Genomic DNA, 17,645 nt, shown 5'->3' with positions numbered 1-17,645 from the left:
AGAGGGAGTGAGGTATTTAATAGAAGAAGATATATAATAACTAAGTGTGTTTACTTTAATTTCATTTACTAAGTCTCGTAAAGGCCCGAGCACAACATATTTAACTATAATATTTTTCCTACATAAATGCAATTTTTTTAAATATTCTTTATATATATAAATAAACCGGAGCAATTGCTTAACAAGTACACAAATAAATATTATAGTTTTCCGGGCTAGAATTTCAACTAATATTCTAAAAATCAATCTTAAAAAACAAAACAAAGCAAACATGCAAATTAACAATTAAGATAAATATTTTTTTTAAATTTCTTAACGCCCTTTTTAAAATATTTATACGATTACGTGAAGTCGATGAAAGGTACTATCAATTTTATTTAGTCAATTTTTTACTTAAGATGTTGATTGAATATCCCAAATAATTATTTTCCTCAGATGTCGACTGAATATTTAAAATAATATTATCTTCAGATGTCGACTGAATATCTAAAGTAATTTTGTTTTGTAAAAATCGACTCATCCATAAAGTTAATTTGAGATCAAACAGGGCATTTAAAAAAAGTAAAAAAATAAATTAATGAATACCTACTTTCCAAGAGTACAAAAGCATTTGTCTCTACTATTGGGAAGAAACTTTTATATATTCATTGTGCTTTCATTTGTAATGTGAACGTAATTAGATAGTTTTTATATCTATTGAACTTTATTTCAATACTTTCTCTGAATGAAATGAATCATTTATACACATGATAAATAGTAATTGAAACATTAAGGAACCTTTTTTAATAATATGCTATCGCCATTTGTAAGAAGAGATACCTGATTTGGAGACAAGTTTATTATTTTATTATTAAATGCAAATTTCTAAAATCATATAGATATAATTTAGGATAATTATTGAAGCAATGTAGAAAGGTGATGTACCCCGATATTTCATCTTGAACAATTTAATTTTGCCTTTCCCTTACACATTAGACCTTAGCAACGTCTTAACTGAGAGGTAAATCTGATAATATGGATGTCATTGTCAGCGCCTCTCGAAAATAGATGGATACTAAGTGTCTTTGTCTCAGTGCTCCATACTTAAATAGGTTCTATTTATGATGGATTTTTATTATAAATAAGGCAGATATAGATTTGTTCTAGCTTTTATGAGTCGACAGATTTGAACAGCAGACGTAATACTGACTAAACTAAATATAAACCACAACCCTTTTCTTAATATAATTGTCCCTCCATAAACAGCTGTTATTACATTCAAGAGATTAACCACTGTTATGTCCTCGTTTTAATTACATAGAAACGCTATCAGTAACTTTTAGGTTTACATACTTCTTTTCAACTCTATTATAGTATTAGGAAATGGAATATCTTTGAAACTGTTGTTGGTTAAGTAATGGACCTTTTATTTTTCCATAAAACCCTTTTGACAACATTCGTATTATGTGGAGGATATAGAATCATCGGGGTATGTTCTGTCAAGTTTTGGTTTTCGTCATTAAGTCAACAATTGAACAACACTCTCACTTATTGAGTAACGTGGTCTCCCAGTAAATAATGTATTCTTTTCTTTTTTATAAAATATTAAGTTAAGTAACAAACAATTCGTTCTTAAATTTAATTAATTAATCTATTACCTTTATAATTACCCGGTATGTGTGTGTGAGTGTATGTGTTCAAATTACAAGAAGAAGAACTCAGTTAAATATTAATCTGTTTTTTGTACATAAAATCAAGAATGTTATTATTTTTTACCATAAATAAAACATTTATTTAAATCAGCTAAACACTAATATAAAGGTAGACTAGTACTTAGGGCCCTAAAGCTTTTTTCATGGAAAATGGGTCAAACGGTGTGAGTAAAAAGTCCGTGTTGTAGAGAAAGTTGTTGCATATGTTTTTAAATATTTCGTCCGTAGTCAAATGGATTTTCTACTTCATGTTGCAAATCCCATTGAAAAAAGTTTGGATTTGAAGGAGCAGCAACTTTTGGTGTGTAAGATAAAAAATTTCAAATCCAAAAAAAGTCAATGGTTCAAGGGTTTAGAGTTGATCTTTGAAAGACTGTAGATGGATATTTGGTTCCTCCATTGTATCTTGTTCTACATAAAGAGTCACGCCATGTACTTAGCATGTTCAATTAGTCAGAAAGTATTTAATTATTTTAATAATTAGGGGTGTGAATACCTCTTTAATATATATATCAGGATTAGTCTACAAATTACTTTCCCATCCACTGCATTATCAAGATCTGGGCCCGTGACTATTTACTGCTTGCAGATCTCAAAAGAATGCTTGGCGGAAAAAAAAATTGGAGATAATGATTAGGTAATCGCCAAAACGGAAGCTTATTTTGAGACTAAAGATCAATCGTGCTACAAAAATGGCATCAGAAAATGGTAATGGTATCGCCGTCAAAGGTAACTAAAAGATGGTTCATCTAAACATTCGCAAGCTGAGAAAGAGAAGTAAAACACTGCTTTGACTATATTTCTTAACCGATTTTATTAAGATTTTCACAAAAATCAAGATAATAACATAAATTTGACATTAAATTAATTAAATTGCCGTTAGCTCAAACCAAACGTTCACACCATTCCTCGAAACGTTCCACTGCCTTCTTGACCGTCTCACTGGGTAAAGTCAAGAATACCCTTTTTTATTCCAGCTCTCAGAGATTTTTTGGTACTGTGGGGACCTTATTTGGAAACCACTTCAACAGTAACCCAGAAAAAATAGTCTAAAAGGCTCAGTTCCGGCGAGTTAAGAGGCCAAGAACTCGGCGGACGTACTTTGCATTATCAGAATCAAGACAATCGAGTTTTCTTTTTCTGATGTGACAATGTGCCCCGTCTTGCTACCAGATCGGTTCATGATGTTGCAGATCCCGTGAAAGACTTTGGTGGGCAAAATTATAGTGTAGACCTTGGGTTGATCTTCAGGCCCTACTTGAAGATGAAGGACGGCATAAAATAAGCTTTGCTACTAACAAGTCCAATAACCATAACTTGCTGTAGATACTTGGCCTTCAAGATCCTAGGGACATTATAAGGAATTTTTGCCAACCATCTATGGTTCATGGAGTTATTCTTTTGGGGTTGACAAAAAAATTTATCATCTGAGAAGAACCAGACAAGATATTTCACGGGTGGTTTCTGTAGTCTTAGCCAAATATTTTCAATGATCCTTTTCAATAATTTTATTATTATCACTAATAGCGCACACCACTTTTTTTTAGAGGCTGCAGGTACTGCAATTTGGAATTCCCTGACCCGATCTGACCCAAATTCAACTTTTGTATCACTAGAATCCATCCAACTCTTTTTATGAAAATATTTATTTCCTGTATGCAATGCAGAAAGAAAAAGGGAACTAGGAAGATGTTAGTTGTGCTAGCATTTTTAAGGGGAATGGTTATTCAATAAGTATTTAGCGTTATGTTCAATTAATTATATATACTTAAACAGCCTATATTATAAAATAATTAAATTTATAATTTACTAGGAAAATACATATTTCCTGGGAATTTCCTGTAGGTGTAGAATCCCGAGAGAAAACGAAATCCCGAGAGATAATCAGTCTTAATTCCTTTTATAGAGAGATCTGGAAATATGTCATAGATATGAAAAGTATTAATCATTTATTTATAGAATGGATTAACTGCCTATAGGTTTGGAGTAGTTGATAGGTACTTTAATAAAAAGTAATTAACCCTTTTAATAATTACATACTTTGTAAATAAAAGAAAATATTTGCATACATACATATCTTATGAAACGTTTTATGAAAATTTCCATTTGTGTGTGACTTTTTATAAATAAAAAAACATAATATTCATAATAAAAACATATTTTGTTTTGAACAAGGAAAATTAATAACCATGGTGATTAAAGACTTGCCATTCGTTTACAAGAGTGGTTTGAAAGCTGTCTTGATCAGGATATGAAAGTAGTATAAATATTGTCACAAGTATTTCAGAATATAGTTCCGAGAGCCTGACACAGAAATTTCATCCTATAATGATATAGAAGGTTTGCCCCCTGAAATGACTTATATCACATAGAACATTGATTTTTTTTTGTCAGCTTGACCCCCCTTGCTGGGTTTGGCCTCCAGACCCCTATGAAAATAGCCTCTGGATGGATTTTTTTAACCATAAGTCCAAAGACTGACAAGTCTTGGTTTTTATTGATATCGTGACATACGGCATTACATTAATGCAAGTTTTCGGTCTTTAAATCGAACAGACTATATGACTTCTGTTTGAACTGGAGGCTGTTGAAAGATCCGAAAAAATGGAAACCCTTGTTATTTCAAAATTGGGATCCAGGAAGAGCTAAAAAAAATGATCAAAATTATTGAAATCGTGATATATTTTTAGATATAGACTCCCCCATCACTGAAAAAGAAATTATTAATTTCATCCAAGATTATGACAAAAAAATTAAAAGCCCTGTACCATCAGGGTTGCCTTTTGAATTTTTCAAAAGGTTTAAAAATTTACTTTCTCCAATCCTTGAAGAAGTGTTCAAGGAAATATTCGGGAAGGGTTTTGTTTCTGACTTCATGAGCACTGGATCCTTAAACTTTAGCCTTCAAGAAGAACAAGTGAAAGTATGACATCAAAAATTACAGACCCATTTCCCTCTTGAATACCTCATATAAAATACTCCGTGGGATATTGAATTGGTAACTTTCCGGATTCTCCGTACAAAGGCTATTTTCAGAGGGGTCTGGAGGCCAGAATCAACAGAGGAGGGTCAGGCTGACAAAAAAATCAATGTTTTAGGTGGCATAAGTAATATCAGGAGGTCAAACATGCTCTACCTTATAGGGTGACATTTTAGTGGAAGGCTCCAATGGTAATACCATGAATTCATCTTTTGAGAGGTAGGAACATTCCAAATTTCATCCATTTTGAGCGTATGGTTGTGGCTTGGCAATCGTGAAAGTGGTTCAAGTCCAGAAATACTCTAAACATGAACAGACACTTTTTTCTTCTTCCTTTTTTTTATCGACAAACTATGGGCTATTGTTGAAAGTATAAAAGGTATCAAATCAGAGAGATAAATTGAATTATAATAATCGTATAATGAATGTCTTAAGGAATAAAAATATGATTTTTTGGTTAAACCATCTAGTTGATGTTACAGGGGCGTTTGGCAGGGGGTTGGCTAAAGAGGCTATAGCACCCCCCCCCCTACTAATTAAGGATTTTTTAATTTTTTCTTTTTACTATCAATTTTTCGACAGGATGTTTTTTTTAAGATTTGTTTTCTTAAAAAAAGGTAATTCTGGCAAATTATGCAACAGAGCAAATTTGATTTTTTTTAAATTTAATTTTATGAGAAAAACTATGGATTTTCGAAATGTTTGTCAACAAAATTTAATATTGAGAGTTTTTTTTAAAATATTTTCCCAAGAAATTCAATTTTTGAATTTATTTTCCAAAAAAATTTAATTTTTTGTGAATAGCTATAAATTTTGACTTTTGTTTTCCAAAAACTTTAATTTGTTCGAATTTCGATTAAAGCTACTTGGGAAAATTGGAGATTTTGTAAGGAAATACCCTATTTAAAAATTCATTTTTTGACGATGTCATCTTTAGGTTCAAAGTTTGAAAGGTGACAAAATTTACTTACTTTGTCAATAAAGATTAAAATAAAGAATCTATCCTTATTTTACACAAATTAATGATTAATTATTATTTTCATCAATAAAAATATAGTTTATTTTTTGTTTTGTTTTTCTAAAGCTACCCTATGGATCAAAAAGAAAGAACAACATTAGAAAATTTTATCTTTTCTATCTGAAAATGTTAAAAAAAATGATGCGTGCTATACGTGGATCATCAAATTTTCCTAACTTTTCTCATTTTTCCTGAATCCAACAATTTTAGAAATAAATCTTTGAAATAGTTTTATGGGTTATTAAAATGTCCATCATAATTAATTTAGTGTACATACCAAAAAATGTCTTTTATAGTATCTAAATTAACTAATAAAGAGTTTTCTTCTTTTTTTTATAACTTGATCGGGATATCCTACCTAAGGATGATCTCGTAGGGCAATGAAATTTTGAATAGTTTATTTTCTTACCATATGATCAACTTTTCTGCACACCCCGTAATCGAAATTCGAAAAAATTCAAAAAATCAAACTTCTCTATTGCACATAACTTGCAATAATAGTCCTGTTTCCATTATGATGCAATATAATACGATTATATTATATTTTTACTTACTTGTATGATTTATAAGTGAGTAGAAGCATAAAAATTAACAAAGGAAAAATACCCTCAATGACGTCACGAGGATAGATTTCCATTCCTTTTAGGACCAACAAGTGGACTGGACAGCGGTCCTCAGTCCTAAATACAACAGTAGTTTCAAGTGATTTTTTCTAGTACAATTTGTACCTATATTTCGGTCCCGTACATAGACTGACTTTTGATTGTTTTCAAATCATAGACCGACTTTATCCCCAAATCTGATATACGAATTGTACACATGACATCAATTTATAAATTTATAAACACAAATGAGGCCCTCAACGATTCATCTATAAAATCGGTCTAGACCATATTTTAAACAAGACCGATTCAGACCAATCTTTTTGTGGGACCGAATATTTTCTTACAGACCTCTCTTGACCGAGTTTTTCGATAAGTCGAAGCAGACCAAACATCGTAAAAGTACTGAATTAGTTAGATCCAATAAAAGTGATAACGGTTTTTGACCGGTCTAGGATTTCCAGACCGAAACCCAAAATAGTGAGTATATTTCAAAAGATTAAGATTTAAAGTAATAACGCTTTTTAATCTATAGACGTACAGCTGACTTTTCCTCCAACTTAATCTCCATTTGAACCTAATGTGTCATATGGCTTTGAAGAAATAATAATCAAATGATAAATTTGTTAAAACATATTCATATTTATTTGTCCCTTGATATTATTCACCATGTTGATTGGAGCATGTATACCTTTACTATTATAAAGTACACAAAAACTTATATAAATTTCAAGAGAATGCATATGACAAAATATAATTTAAAGTTTTGCTTTTAGGGAACACAAATGAGCTTGAGGAAGTTCATTTGTGAGCAAAAAGTATACTTTTTGTTCGTTAACGTAGAAGTTCAACAAACTTTCTATCCTCCTTTTTACCTGCATGCTACATATATAAAACAAAATATTCAGTACACCTAAATAAAACTATATCCTCATTTAAAAGAAACGAGTCTCCGAATAGAATGTCGTTACCTTTATTGCATCACGCAACCTTTCATCTAAAAAGAAACAGGGGAAAGACCCAAAATCAGTTGGTAGTTAAATCATTCTTAACAACTATACAATAATTCTCGATAATTGTTGAGAAATGTTTATATTCAACAAGAGGTAATTCGACTTCAACCAGTCAAAGCTCAGAGCTCTGATAGTGATTAGGAGAAAAGAAATGGAAACATCGACAGAATAAAATACTGTGTAAAGCTTTGTATTAATTAAGTAACTTCGTTATCGAACTCTGTAATATTTCACATATCAATATTAGTTTTAGTGAAAGGAGAGGTTTGTCTTGGGATGAGATGTCTTGTCGTATTTGTAAGGACTCTGTCTGGCAAGAAGACAGTAAGTACATTACTTAAATTCTGGCTTTATCAAGTTCATTTTTTTTTTTTTTTGTTCATTTCCGAAAATTTCCGTTCAGGCGCTCAATGGATAATTTCTGTAGCTCGTTTTTCTTCAACAAAATGACGACCAAATGATCAATTTTTTTTCCACATTTAGTTAGCTATGAAAAACATATTTCCTCGTGAGCTGTCCTTTATGAGCTATGAGTTGAGACCAACAGCATATTTGTAACGAAAAAACTACCCCTAAAAATTAGAAAAGGAAAAAGGGTTCTTGTGTGTGATCTTTCTTCTTTTTTGTTCATTATTTTATCGCTCGTCGTGGTGTTAAATTATCCCACTGAAGTAAATATTATTACTAGAGTTGACTAGGTAGTAATGAAAGAACTACCTTTAAATTTGGAAAAGATGAAAACGGTTGTTGCATGTGGTCTTTCTAAATATACTATATTTTCTATGCACTAATGCTATTTTAAATGTAAAATGTTCTCCTTTTCAAGAAGGTTTCCTACCGCCAAAATCATATAACATGTGAATGATATTAAGAAGGATCTTAATTTATTACTAGCTTTTTTTTCCTCACAAAATGTCAACTCTACTTGTGAGGTACCACAGATGACGTCACTATATAATTATTTTCCGGAATTCACGGAGATTACATAGCTGGCCATACAGGAGTTATCAGTGTACCCAAGAATAAATTGGATAAATCACTCGGAAAAATGATAAAATAACGTCGTCTGTGTTATCTAAAAAGCCACATCTAGCGGAAGGAAAAGTTTTCACATGACCAAGGAAATATCCTCAAGCGAACAGTCACATTTTCCCACTTTGTTTTATACCTAGCTTTGATTCGATCTCAATACATTTTTGATGTTGACGAGTGCTATTTTTGTCATAGAGTAAGTATTTAATCCATTGTATGTAAGCACTTTTAGCTTTTCAATAAATCACAGTAAATTCCGTTATGTTATTTACGGATAGAAAGGATTTATTTTGGTCTTTCCAAATATAAATAAGTGATATTTGCTAAATATAACATAATTTTATAATAAGTAAATATACTTTAGTAAAAAGTAGTTACAAACTACGTCTAAGTGATGAGAAGGTCATGAACTTAATATGTATTTACATGGATTTATCAAATAAATGAAATCCCATGTATTTGGTCTTGTCATTCCGGGCAATTTTTCCAAGGATATTTAATTTCCCTGCTAGATCCCTGATTCTTTCAGTATAGTCCTCAAAAAAGCTCTCTTCCAAGTAGTGAAGTAGCTGTTCATGAAAAAGTATTAAAAATAACGAATAGAAATACACAAAAATACTCACAGGAGGATCGTAGCTTTCACGCTCAGGTTGAGTATTAGAGACATGCTTGTTAGCCGCATGCTTGTACACCAATCGCATATCCTCCATTAATTGTTTCATCATGTCAAGAGAGGCGCTCATAGATAAAACTTCTCCCTGATAATTTGGCATTTGCATTGCAGTAACCTTGAGGTTTTATAAAAATGTAATGAAAACAAAGTCTTGAGAATATTTATTAGCACATGCTCATAAGTAGAATATCTTAAAGTGGAAATCCCTTTAATTTATTTTCCTTTAGACGGCTTATATTTTTTTACCCTTTTAATTTACATCAAACTTTCAATTTCTTTTATATGTACAACAGTCATTGTGAAAAGTAATGGCTGAACTTATTGTAAATTGAAATGGAAAACGATGTCGTTACATCTTAAATAATTTCTTGAAATTTTTTTTTGCATTAAATACCTTCAAATTGGGATCTGCAGATCCTCCACGGCTTAAAACATACTTGAGAATGTCTTTTCCATTATCCCATAGCTTATCAGAGTATCCTTGAATATATTTGTTAAATCCCATTCGATTTACCTCTGCAGAATCGAAATAACTTGCCTATAATACGTGAAAATGGGTTTTATTAATTCAAGACCCAAATAAAAAGGATTCAGTCACAGTTATTTTACATTTACTCACCATGACCAAATATTTGAAACTGTCATTCAAATGTCTGTTGATAAGAACCGAGAGGTTCCTAGTATTTCCTTTGAATCCTCCAAACACTGAGTTACAAATCCCTGATTCCCATTTTGTTCCAGGATTCCCACATTGTACATCAGTGTGAGCACCACAAGAGTCGGGTCCTCCCACACAGCTTGCAACTAAAATTGACAAAAGCAATAATTGTTTGATCATCTTAACTCCACCAAAGATCCCAGAGGAATTAGACATTTAACCTAATCTATATTTTCAACTTCATGTTATCTCTGTTTCTTTCTTGAAAAATGCTTTGTATTGTTGATCTTTATACTTTGTATGTACACACGATATATATATTTACTAAGTCAACAATTAAGTCTCAACTCTGGATGTACAATGTAAGAAAATATTTCTTAACTTTATCTTATCACTAATTGACACACTTGAAGTATTATAACTTGATCATCATGCCAATAATTGATTAGAACAAAGCCCAGCCGGATTAATTTAGAATAGTGTTGTATTAGGGACGTCCACAGGGGGGCTAGAAGGGATGTCGCCCCCCCCCAAAAAAAAATATGCATATATATATAATCCTTTGTAGACTTAAGTCAACTCGAAAGACCCACATGCCCACTGCCAACATGAAAACGATCAGCATAAATATATAGTTAGTACTTAGTACACTAAATATTGGTATCGATGTAAATCGTATGTATTTTTGGCTAACCTGTTCTTGTTTTTTTTTCGGAATTGGTAGTCTGAATTTTTTTTTTTTTTCCTTAACTGCTGTGGTTATTATTTAACTCCTGCTGAGTAGTGAACTTCCTTTCCTACTACATTCAATTATATTCATAACCCGATTGAACATTCGTGTGTGATCATAAGAGACGGAGAGTCTCATTGAGGATTTGTTGCGGAGTTATTATTGCAAGTCCTTGTTGTACTCAGAGTGGAATTGAGGATCGAAATCGGAGGAATTCTTACCAACGTCCTTGTTTATTTCCTTCTCGCCCTCAACCTTTTTCACAGCTGATTATAGCCGATCTATTGAAACGTCATGACAGCTAAACTGCTCTTCTTCAATACATTTTTCAAATTGTCATGGTTACCATGTTCATTTAAGTTTTGTGTTTTTTAACATGCACAAAATATAGACAATTTTCTTTACTATAAATTAGAATGACGCCATTTTTTTATTTATCAAATTATAATTAACTATAGCTGGTTCATTTTCTGCATATATTGCAATAATTATAACGGGTGGCCCATCTAGAGGTTGCATTTTGAACTACAGCTTTTTTGACGTCTGACAGCTGTAGTAACATTTGCATTCTGTCTAATATTTTGTAAAAAATTCTGGGTTACGAAATAGTTAAGTTTACGCTCGAAAAAAATTGGGAAATACTGAAGACTTACTTCCAAAATGGAGAGTCTTCAAACGAAACTGCAAGAAAATTACGTCGGTCAAAATAAAGCACCTTCCAGGCAGTTTGTGGATAAATTTGTGAAGTGTGTGCACGAAACTGGTTTGTTAATGGATAAACCAACGCGTTTCCATGTTCGTCCAGTGCCATCAATCGAAAACATTGCTGCTGTGGCCAAAAGCGAAAAAAACGAGAAAACGAGCAAGGAGCTGCCGTTACGGTCAATGGTGAGTGCTATCGGGACATGTTGGAAGATTTTTTGTGTCCCCAATTGGAAAAGGAAGACATCGACGACATTTGGTTCCAACAGGATAGCGCTACGTGCCACACAGCCAACGTTACAGTGGATATTTTGCGCACTGTCTTCGAGAATCGCATCATAAGCCGAAACGGCAACGTCAACTGGCCACCTCGTAGCTACAATTTGACTTCATTGGACTATTTTTTGTGAGGAACCGTCAAAGATCAATATTACGCCAACCATCCAGAGACGGTTGACGATTTAAAATACGAAATTGGAGTCGCCATTGCAGCTATTGAAGCTCACACAATGGAAAATATATTGAAAAATTGGGTCAACAGAATGGACTACTGTAGGGCCAGCGACGGCGGCCATATTAATAAAGTGGTGTTCCATTATAAACCGGAATGTTGAGGCTTTCAAATAAATAAAAAATTATTGAAAAATATTCTTATCCGTCTTTTTTTATAGCGATATCAAAAAAAAAAAGTTTCGTGGGCCACTCTTTATAATGAAATGTTCTGAAAATTGTATATACAAATTAGAATGTTGGAGTCTAAAAAATTTATGTACTAAATACATCGTTTTGTGGCATTTCTTTCTAAAAATTGGCGTTTAATGAAAAAAAGAGAAAAAAATTACGGATGTACCGATACCAAATTTTCAGCCAATTCGGTTTCCTCTCCGATGCCATCTTTAATGACCATTTTAAAGCCGATTCCGATTTCTTATTATGCATAAAGGAATTTGAATAACAAATAACAAAATTGTTTACTTTTTTATTAATGACTAATAGGAAAAAAATTCATAAATTTATCAATCATAATTAGTTGTTTATCAATTTAAATTTTTGAAAAGTTAATTACTCTCCGTACTCAAATTTCTATTAGTTTTTGGTTGGTTCATATTAGGGGATTAGACACTCCTCATTTGTTAAATATTTAAGTCAGTCTCCTCGGCCTCTGATCTAACTTCAATTGCCTCACAACTCATAGGCAATAAAATAAAGTTTGTAAAACAAATTGCAACAAACTTTATTTTATCTGTGGGTTCAAATATTCAATTGAAAGTCCATTTTTTTGTACTTGAAAGGAACCAAACTACAATTTTCATAAATTTATTTTTTTATATATAACTTTTTTGATTTTGCATAAATTTAGAGACGCCTGTCAAATTTTTAATTTAAACCTCAAATCCTTATCTAGTCTCTTTGATCTCTAAAATAAAGTTATTGTGTTTTGGATATAGAATATGACCCCTTATATGACCTTCCCTTCCCCCCCCCAAAAATGGCATCCCTGTCTTAGCCTGACCAGGTTTTCACCCCTGTACCCATATTCTGTCAAAAAGTGTGAAATTTTGTATTCAACTCAAAAGAAAAATAGCGTAAAATTTATTATTTTATCAATTAGCAAAAATGTGACCTTGATAAAAAAAAATATATATATATATTAGAGTAGATTTGTATAAAATATGACCTTAACACGTGCGATATTTTTTTTCTTGTGGCAATTTGAACATTGTTTCTAAAGCTGTTTTCATTGCTATTTCATTCTTGAAGAGGAACGTCTAAGTATTAAATAATCCCTATTACGTGTATTCATGAAAGATGGAAAGTAATTCTGAGGATTATTTTTATTTATTTCAACCTCCAGCTATAAATAAAGCCTATAAATGTCGACTTATATTTAATGCTTATATATTATAAATTATTATTCTTCATAAAAGTGAATCATCTAAAATCCAAATATCAAAATTTTTAAAATAACTTGACAGTGAAAAGTAAAAAAAAACTTAATAAAGTAAACCACAAATGTAAAATATATATATATACTAGCTAGGGATTACACGGCCTTGCTTGGCCTAAGGAGGGATAGAGAAATCACATTGACAATGGTCAAATTAACCATTGAGAAATTTAAAAAAATATTCAAAAAATTACTAATAATTATAATATGAATATTTTGTTATTGTCGAAAAAGATCCTGATAACTCTAATTCTATTTCTCTTGGATTCTTCAGACTATATTAATCCGGTTAAGTATGGTTATTGTCAACGTCTCATCAAATCAATCAAAATTCCTAAGTGTAAGTAATCATCTACCATCTTAAGACTTGGGTAGATGAACTCTTTTTTGGATAAAGGAAACAGGACACATTTATTAACATTTATAGGCATTCTCCAAGTAACATTCCAGTTAATAAATTTGGTATAGACATAACTGACAAAGTTTAAATCAGAACAGATGATTTTCGTATCATCCGCGATTAAAAATGTATCTTCTGAAAAATTGTCCACTACGTCGTTGATGTAAATGTCAAAGAGCGTAGGCCAAAACACATTGCAAAACAAATGAAGTAACGTCACGAGACTCATTAGTTGAGGAGTTAAAGGTAAAGGTCCTTATTAGACTCAGTTTATAATTGAAAATCGAAAAATGAGTAATTTCTGCCTATGTCTTTTCTTGATACGGAGTAAGTCCTGTGTTGTTGTTTTCTTCTTTTATCTCTCAGCTGCTCACTGCTAATTTAATTAAACGTCATGACAGCTAAGCTGTTCTCATCTCAAACATGTTTCTTTTTGTCTGGGTTACAATTTGAACTTTTAGTTCCCCTGACCGAAAATGCTTACGATTTACAATTCAAATTATGAGTGTATCAACTCCCCCATTCCACGCTTTAAGCCAATAGGCTTGTCGCTGCCCTAGATAGAGGCAAAAAAAATTAAAAAAAGTAGTGAAACGCACCTGTTAGATTGAGTAGATGCGTGGTTCTTGTAACTGGGTCCACAGATGAGGTCATTATATCATTTTTTACTATTTTCTTTTATGCCGTATGCAACTTTTAGCAGAATTCACTTTGTTAATAGGGTGAATTCATGAAGGCTGCATAGTTAGTTATGAAGTCATATTCAACACTAAGAAAAACTCGCTATTAATACTCCCTTCTACAAATGTTAGCCACGTAGTTTTCGTTTTGTCACTTGATTTATAGCTCTGGATAAAGGTAGCCAAAAGGGGTGTCAGCACCTTGTAGAAGAAATTGATTCACTCACATTTGCACCATTTCAAAATGAAAAACTAAGTGAAATTTTGATATATTATCTATTCAAAGAACAGAGCTACAATATTTTCCAACTCTGACTTGAGAAAAACAAAAGCAAAAATAACAATGTAAATGAAATCTTGGCTTAAAACTATTCAAATTAATATCAGGACTAGGTTTGGCAATTCAACAATACTCAAAAATTTGAATATTAAACATTATATGTATAGATTGCCATAAAGAAACTCTAAAGTAAGAGACAACAAATTTATCATGTTTTTACCTTTTTTTATCTCGCAACCTTTCTTCCAAAAAGGAACAGAAAAAAGGCCTACACTTTAGTAATGTTATTGTTCAATAATTGTTACATTTACGAATCTTTAATTATTTTTTTTCGTATCAAATCTAGTTTTCGAGAATTTTCCATTTTATTTTTTTAAGAATTTTTACTCTTTATAATCAAATATCCAAATTATGAGGAAGACAAAAATCCGTAATCCACATGGAAAACTTTCAAAAGAACTCCATATTCTATTTTCCTCCCATTTTGACAAAACCCCAGAGATTCCTTTAAGGAACCCATCGAGGACTATTTTTAGAATGAGGCGGCCAAGGGCCATGATGAATTTCAGAACCTTTTTTTTTAACTTGGTTTTCTTTTAATATTTGCACTTTTGTAGAAAATAAAACCCTTTTTTCAAATGACTTTTTTAATTTTTAATAATATTTATCATACTACTGACAAACCTGGCCTAACGACATCTTATTTTAAGCGTGTTGCCGTTCTAGAATGGCCTTGAACCCATGGTCACTGTAGAAGCCACATTACTAACCAATCGTTTAGAAATAGTGTCAAATAGACTTTTTGTATGTATTTTACAGGACATTTGCAAACATTCAGACATATATACTAGACGTAGTAGCCGGCATTGCTTGGAGTTATTAGGAGTCAATGACCTTGGTTTAATATTATAGATTTGCTTTATTAATCTAGAATATAACTTCCCAACAAATCTTAAGTGTTACTTGTTGTTTTTCATGAACACACTCACACGTAGTTACACAATACTTAATTACTCTCTCCATAAGAATGAAATTATAATAATAAAAGCTTGAGAAAATAAAAAAATATGCTGAGGTTGCCAAGCACAACAAAGCTTGCACGCTAAAAATGCTTAAAACTTGCATCTTTAAACATATGTACTCCTCTTTTTCGTTTTAATATCAGGCGATGAGTTTGACTACACATGCCCCTTATAAATGAGTTCTCCACATACAGACAGACAAAAATAGAAACTTTAATTTATTAATATAGATATTTGCAAGGTTTTATAAATTTATGTGCTGAATCATACTTAATTTAGTGGATCAATCCTTTGAATTGAACGTCTTATAATGATATTAAACGACTCTAACATAAATTGATGCATAATGGGGAGTTTTACAATGTCTAAGAGAAGATATTCCCTTTTCAATTAATATGACAACGGATACCTTGGGAATAGGAACGGGGAATCCAATAAATCATTTATAATTTCCATGGTATTTGAGGATTACTTATCTCTTCAAAACTTCCGCTATCAATTAGAATAATCTCCAATAACAACAGTGAGCAATGTGTATTTACTTTCAAATGTATTTTTTTATTAGTTAAAGTTGTAAAACTTGGTTAAATGAATTGATAGTATATACGCGTGATAATTCCATTGTAATTAAATTACTCTAACTGTAATTACCTGAATAAAAGCTAACAATTTCTTTTTTTTAAATTACCACAACATAATTTTTATGAGTTGCAGGTTATAATATATTTGTAGGGAACAGGCCACCTACCCCCTGGCCTTTAACCCCCGTTCAACTACCCCTCGTCCTTTAACCCCCGTTCAACTATCCCTCTGTACCCTTTACACCGGCCCCCTCCTTTTCTGGTATGTACAGTTAGTACATGATAGAGGGCCAAAATAATAAATGTTATGGTTGTTTGGAGCGGTTGTTGAGCAATAAATCATTCAAGTTCTAATTGAAAAGTAATTATGAGTTCTATAAATCATCAAAATTTAAATACTAAAATAAATAAAAATTTCAATTAAAATAGATATTTAGCCTGATTGTTTTGCCATAGGCATGACATATAAGGCACAATAAATATTTTGAATATTCCTATTCCAATTTTCTTAAACCATGACAAAAAATTGCCAAAACATTGAGTTTTCGTTGGTTATTTATACTATGAATTTAGGGATAGATTATATTGATGGAGTATACACATGGTGTTATAATAAATGTCTGAGGTTGGATTTTCGGATAACTCCTTACATACGGTGAAGTAGAGGCATGCATATCCAAAATAAATAGGTTAATTATATCAAATTTTTAATATATGTGTTTCAACATCACAAAAATCAAATAGAATCATCCAAAATCTTCTCAAGTAATATCAACGGTATATTTGTTATGGAAAGATTCAAAATACTGAATGAGATGCATATAATTATTATCCCGTATTTGATGAGATATATTAAATCTTCATATTACGAATATTGGAAGAGACGTATATCCTAGAATATCCGTCTTTTTACCCCCTATTATTAGTCGTTTCCACTCCTGCAGCTTACAGCACGGCGTTGAGCCTGTCAATAAATAGCAACTATACGACCAAACATTCAACCTTTTAATAACAATAAAAACGTAATTATTAATTTAACTAAGGAGTTACTTAATATTTAACTTAATGACGTAAATATCAGTAATACGTATTATTATTAATCAATATATCTCATCAAATACCAGATAATAATTATATGCATCTATGTCAGTTTTTTTAATCTTTTCATGACAAATATACCGTTGATATATTGGGGGGGTGTTAAAGGGTCCAGGGGGTAGTTGTTTGGGGGTGAAAGGTCTGGTGGTAGTTTGTTGCGGTGTAGGTAGCCTGTTCCCAATATTGTTATTCAATAATTGTTGAGAATTGTTCGCAATTTAATAAGTTATAATTCAAAATTTAACCAATGTACGTTCAAGACATTGATATGGAGAAACGAATAATACAAAATAAGCATCTAACAACAAATACTGTGCAAATATTTGTGCTAGAAAGGTAATGCCGTCTTTTGTTTATATTTTAAACCTTGATTCGTCATTGTTAAATAATCGTATCCTTTATTGTATCTTACAGCCTTTCCTCCAAAATAAAAAACAGGGAAAATAAGGTCAAAATCAGTTTATACCCATAACTAATAGAACATGAGTAAACTAATAAAACATCAATATCTGGAAGATGTACTAAGTTATCAATATA

The 17,645-nt window shown here is 31.5% G+C and overlaps 1 protein-coding gene across 1 annotated transcript; it reads right to left on the bottom strand.

Annotated features, from left to right (window-relative positions):
* Nucleotides 1-8,590: 8,590 nt before the first annotated feature.
* Fer2LCH (Ferritin 2 light chain homologue) lies at nt 8,591-9,898 on the bottom strand. Its single transcript, XM_040718341.2, has 4 exons — nt 9,629-9,898; nt 9,404-9,547; nt 8,960-9,124; nt 8,591-8,905 (listed from the first exon to the last, which is right to left on the bottom strand). Exons 1-4 carry the CDS (start codon nt 9,881-9,883, stop codon nt 8,759-8,761), a joined length of 711 nt encoding a protein of 236 aa, XP_040574275.1. The 5' UTR covers nt 9,884-9,898; the 3' UTR covers nt 8,591-8,758.
* Between the last annotated feature and the right edge of the window lie 7,747 nt (nt 9,899-17,645).

The sequence above is a fragment of the Lepeophtheirus salmonis genome, chromosome 8 (assembly GCF_016086655.4).
Source record: "Lepeophtheirus salmonis chromosome 8, UVic_Lsal_1.4, whole genome shotgun sequence".
In the NCBI taxonomy this organism is placed as follows: Eukaryota; Metazoa; Arthropoda; class Copepoda; order Siphonostomatoida; family Caligidae; genus Lepeophtheirus; species Lepeophtheirus salmonis.
The sequence above is the reverse complement of the archived record's forward strand: the minus strand, read 5'-3'. Positions and strand labels throughout refer to the sequence as shown.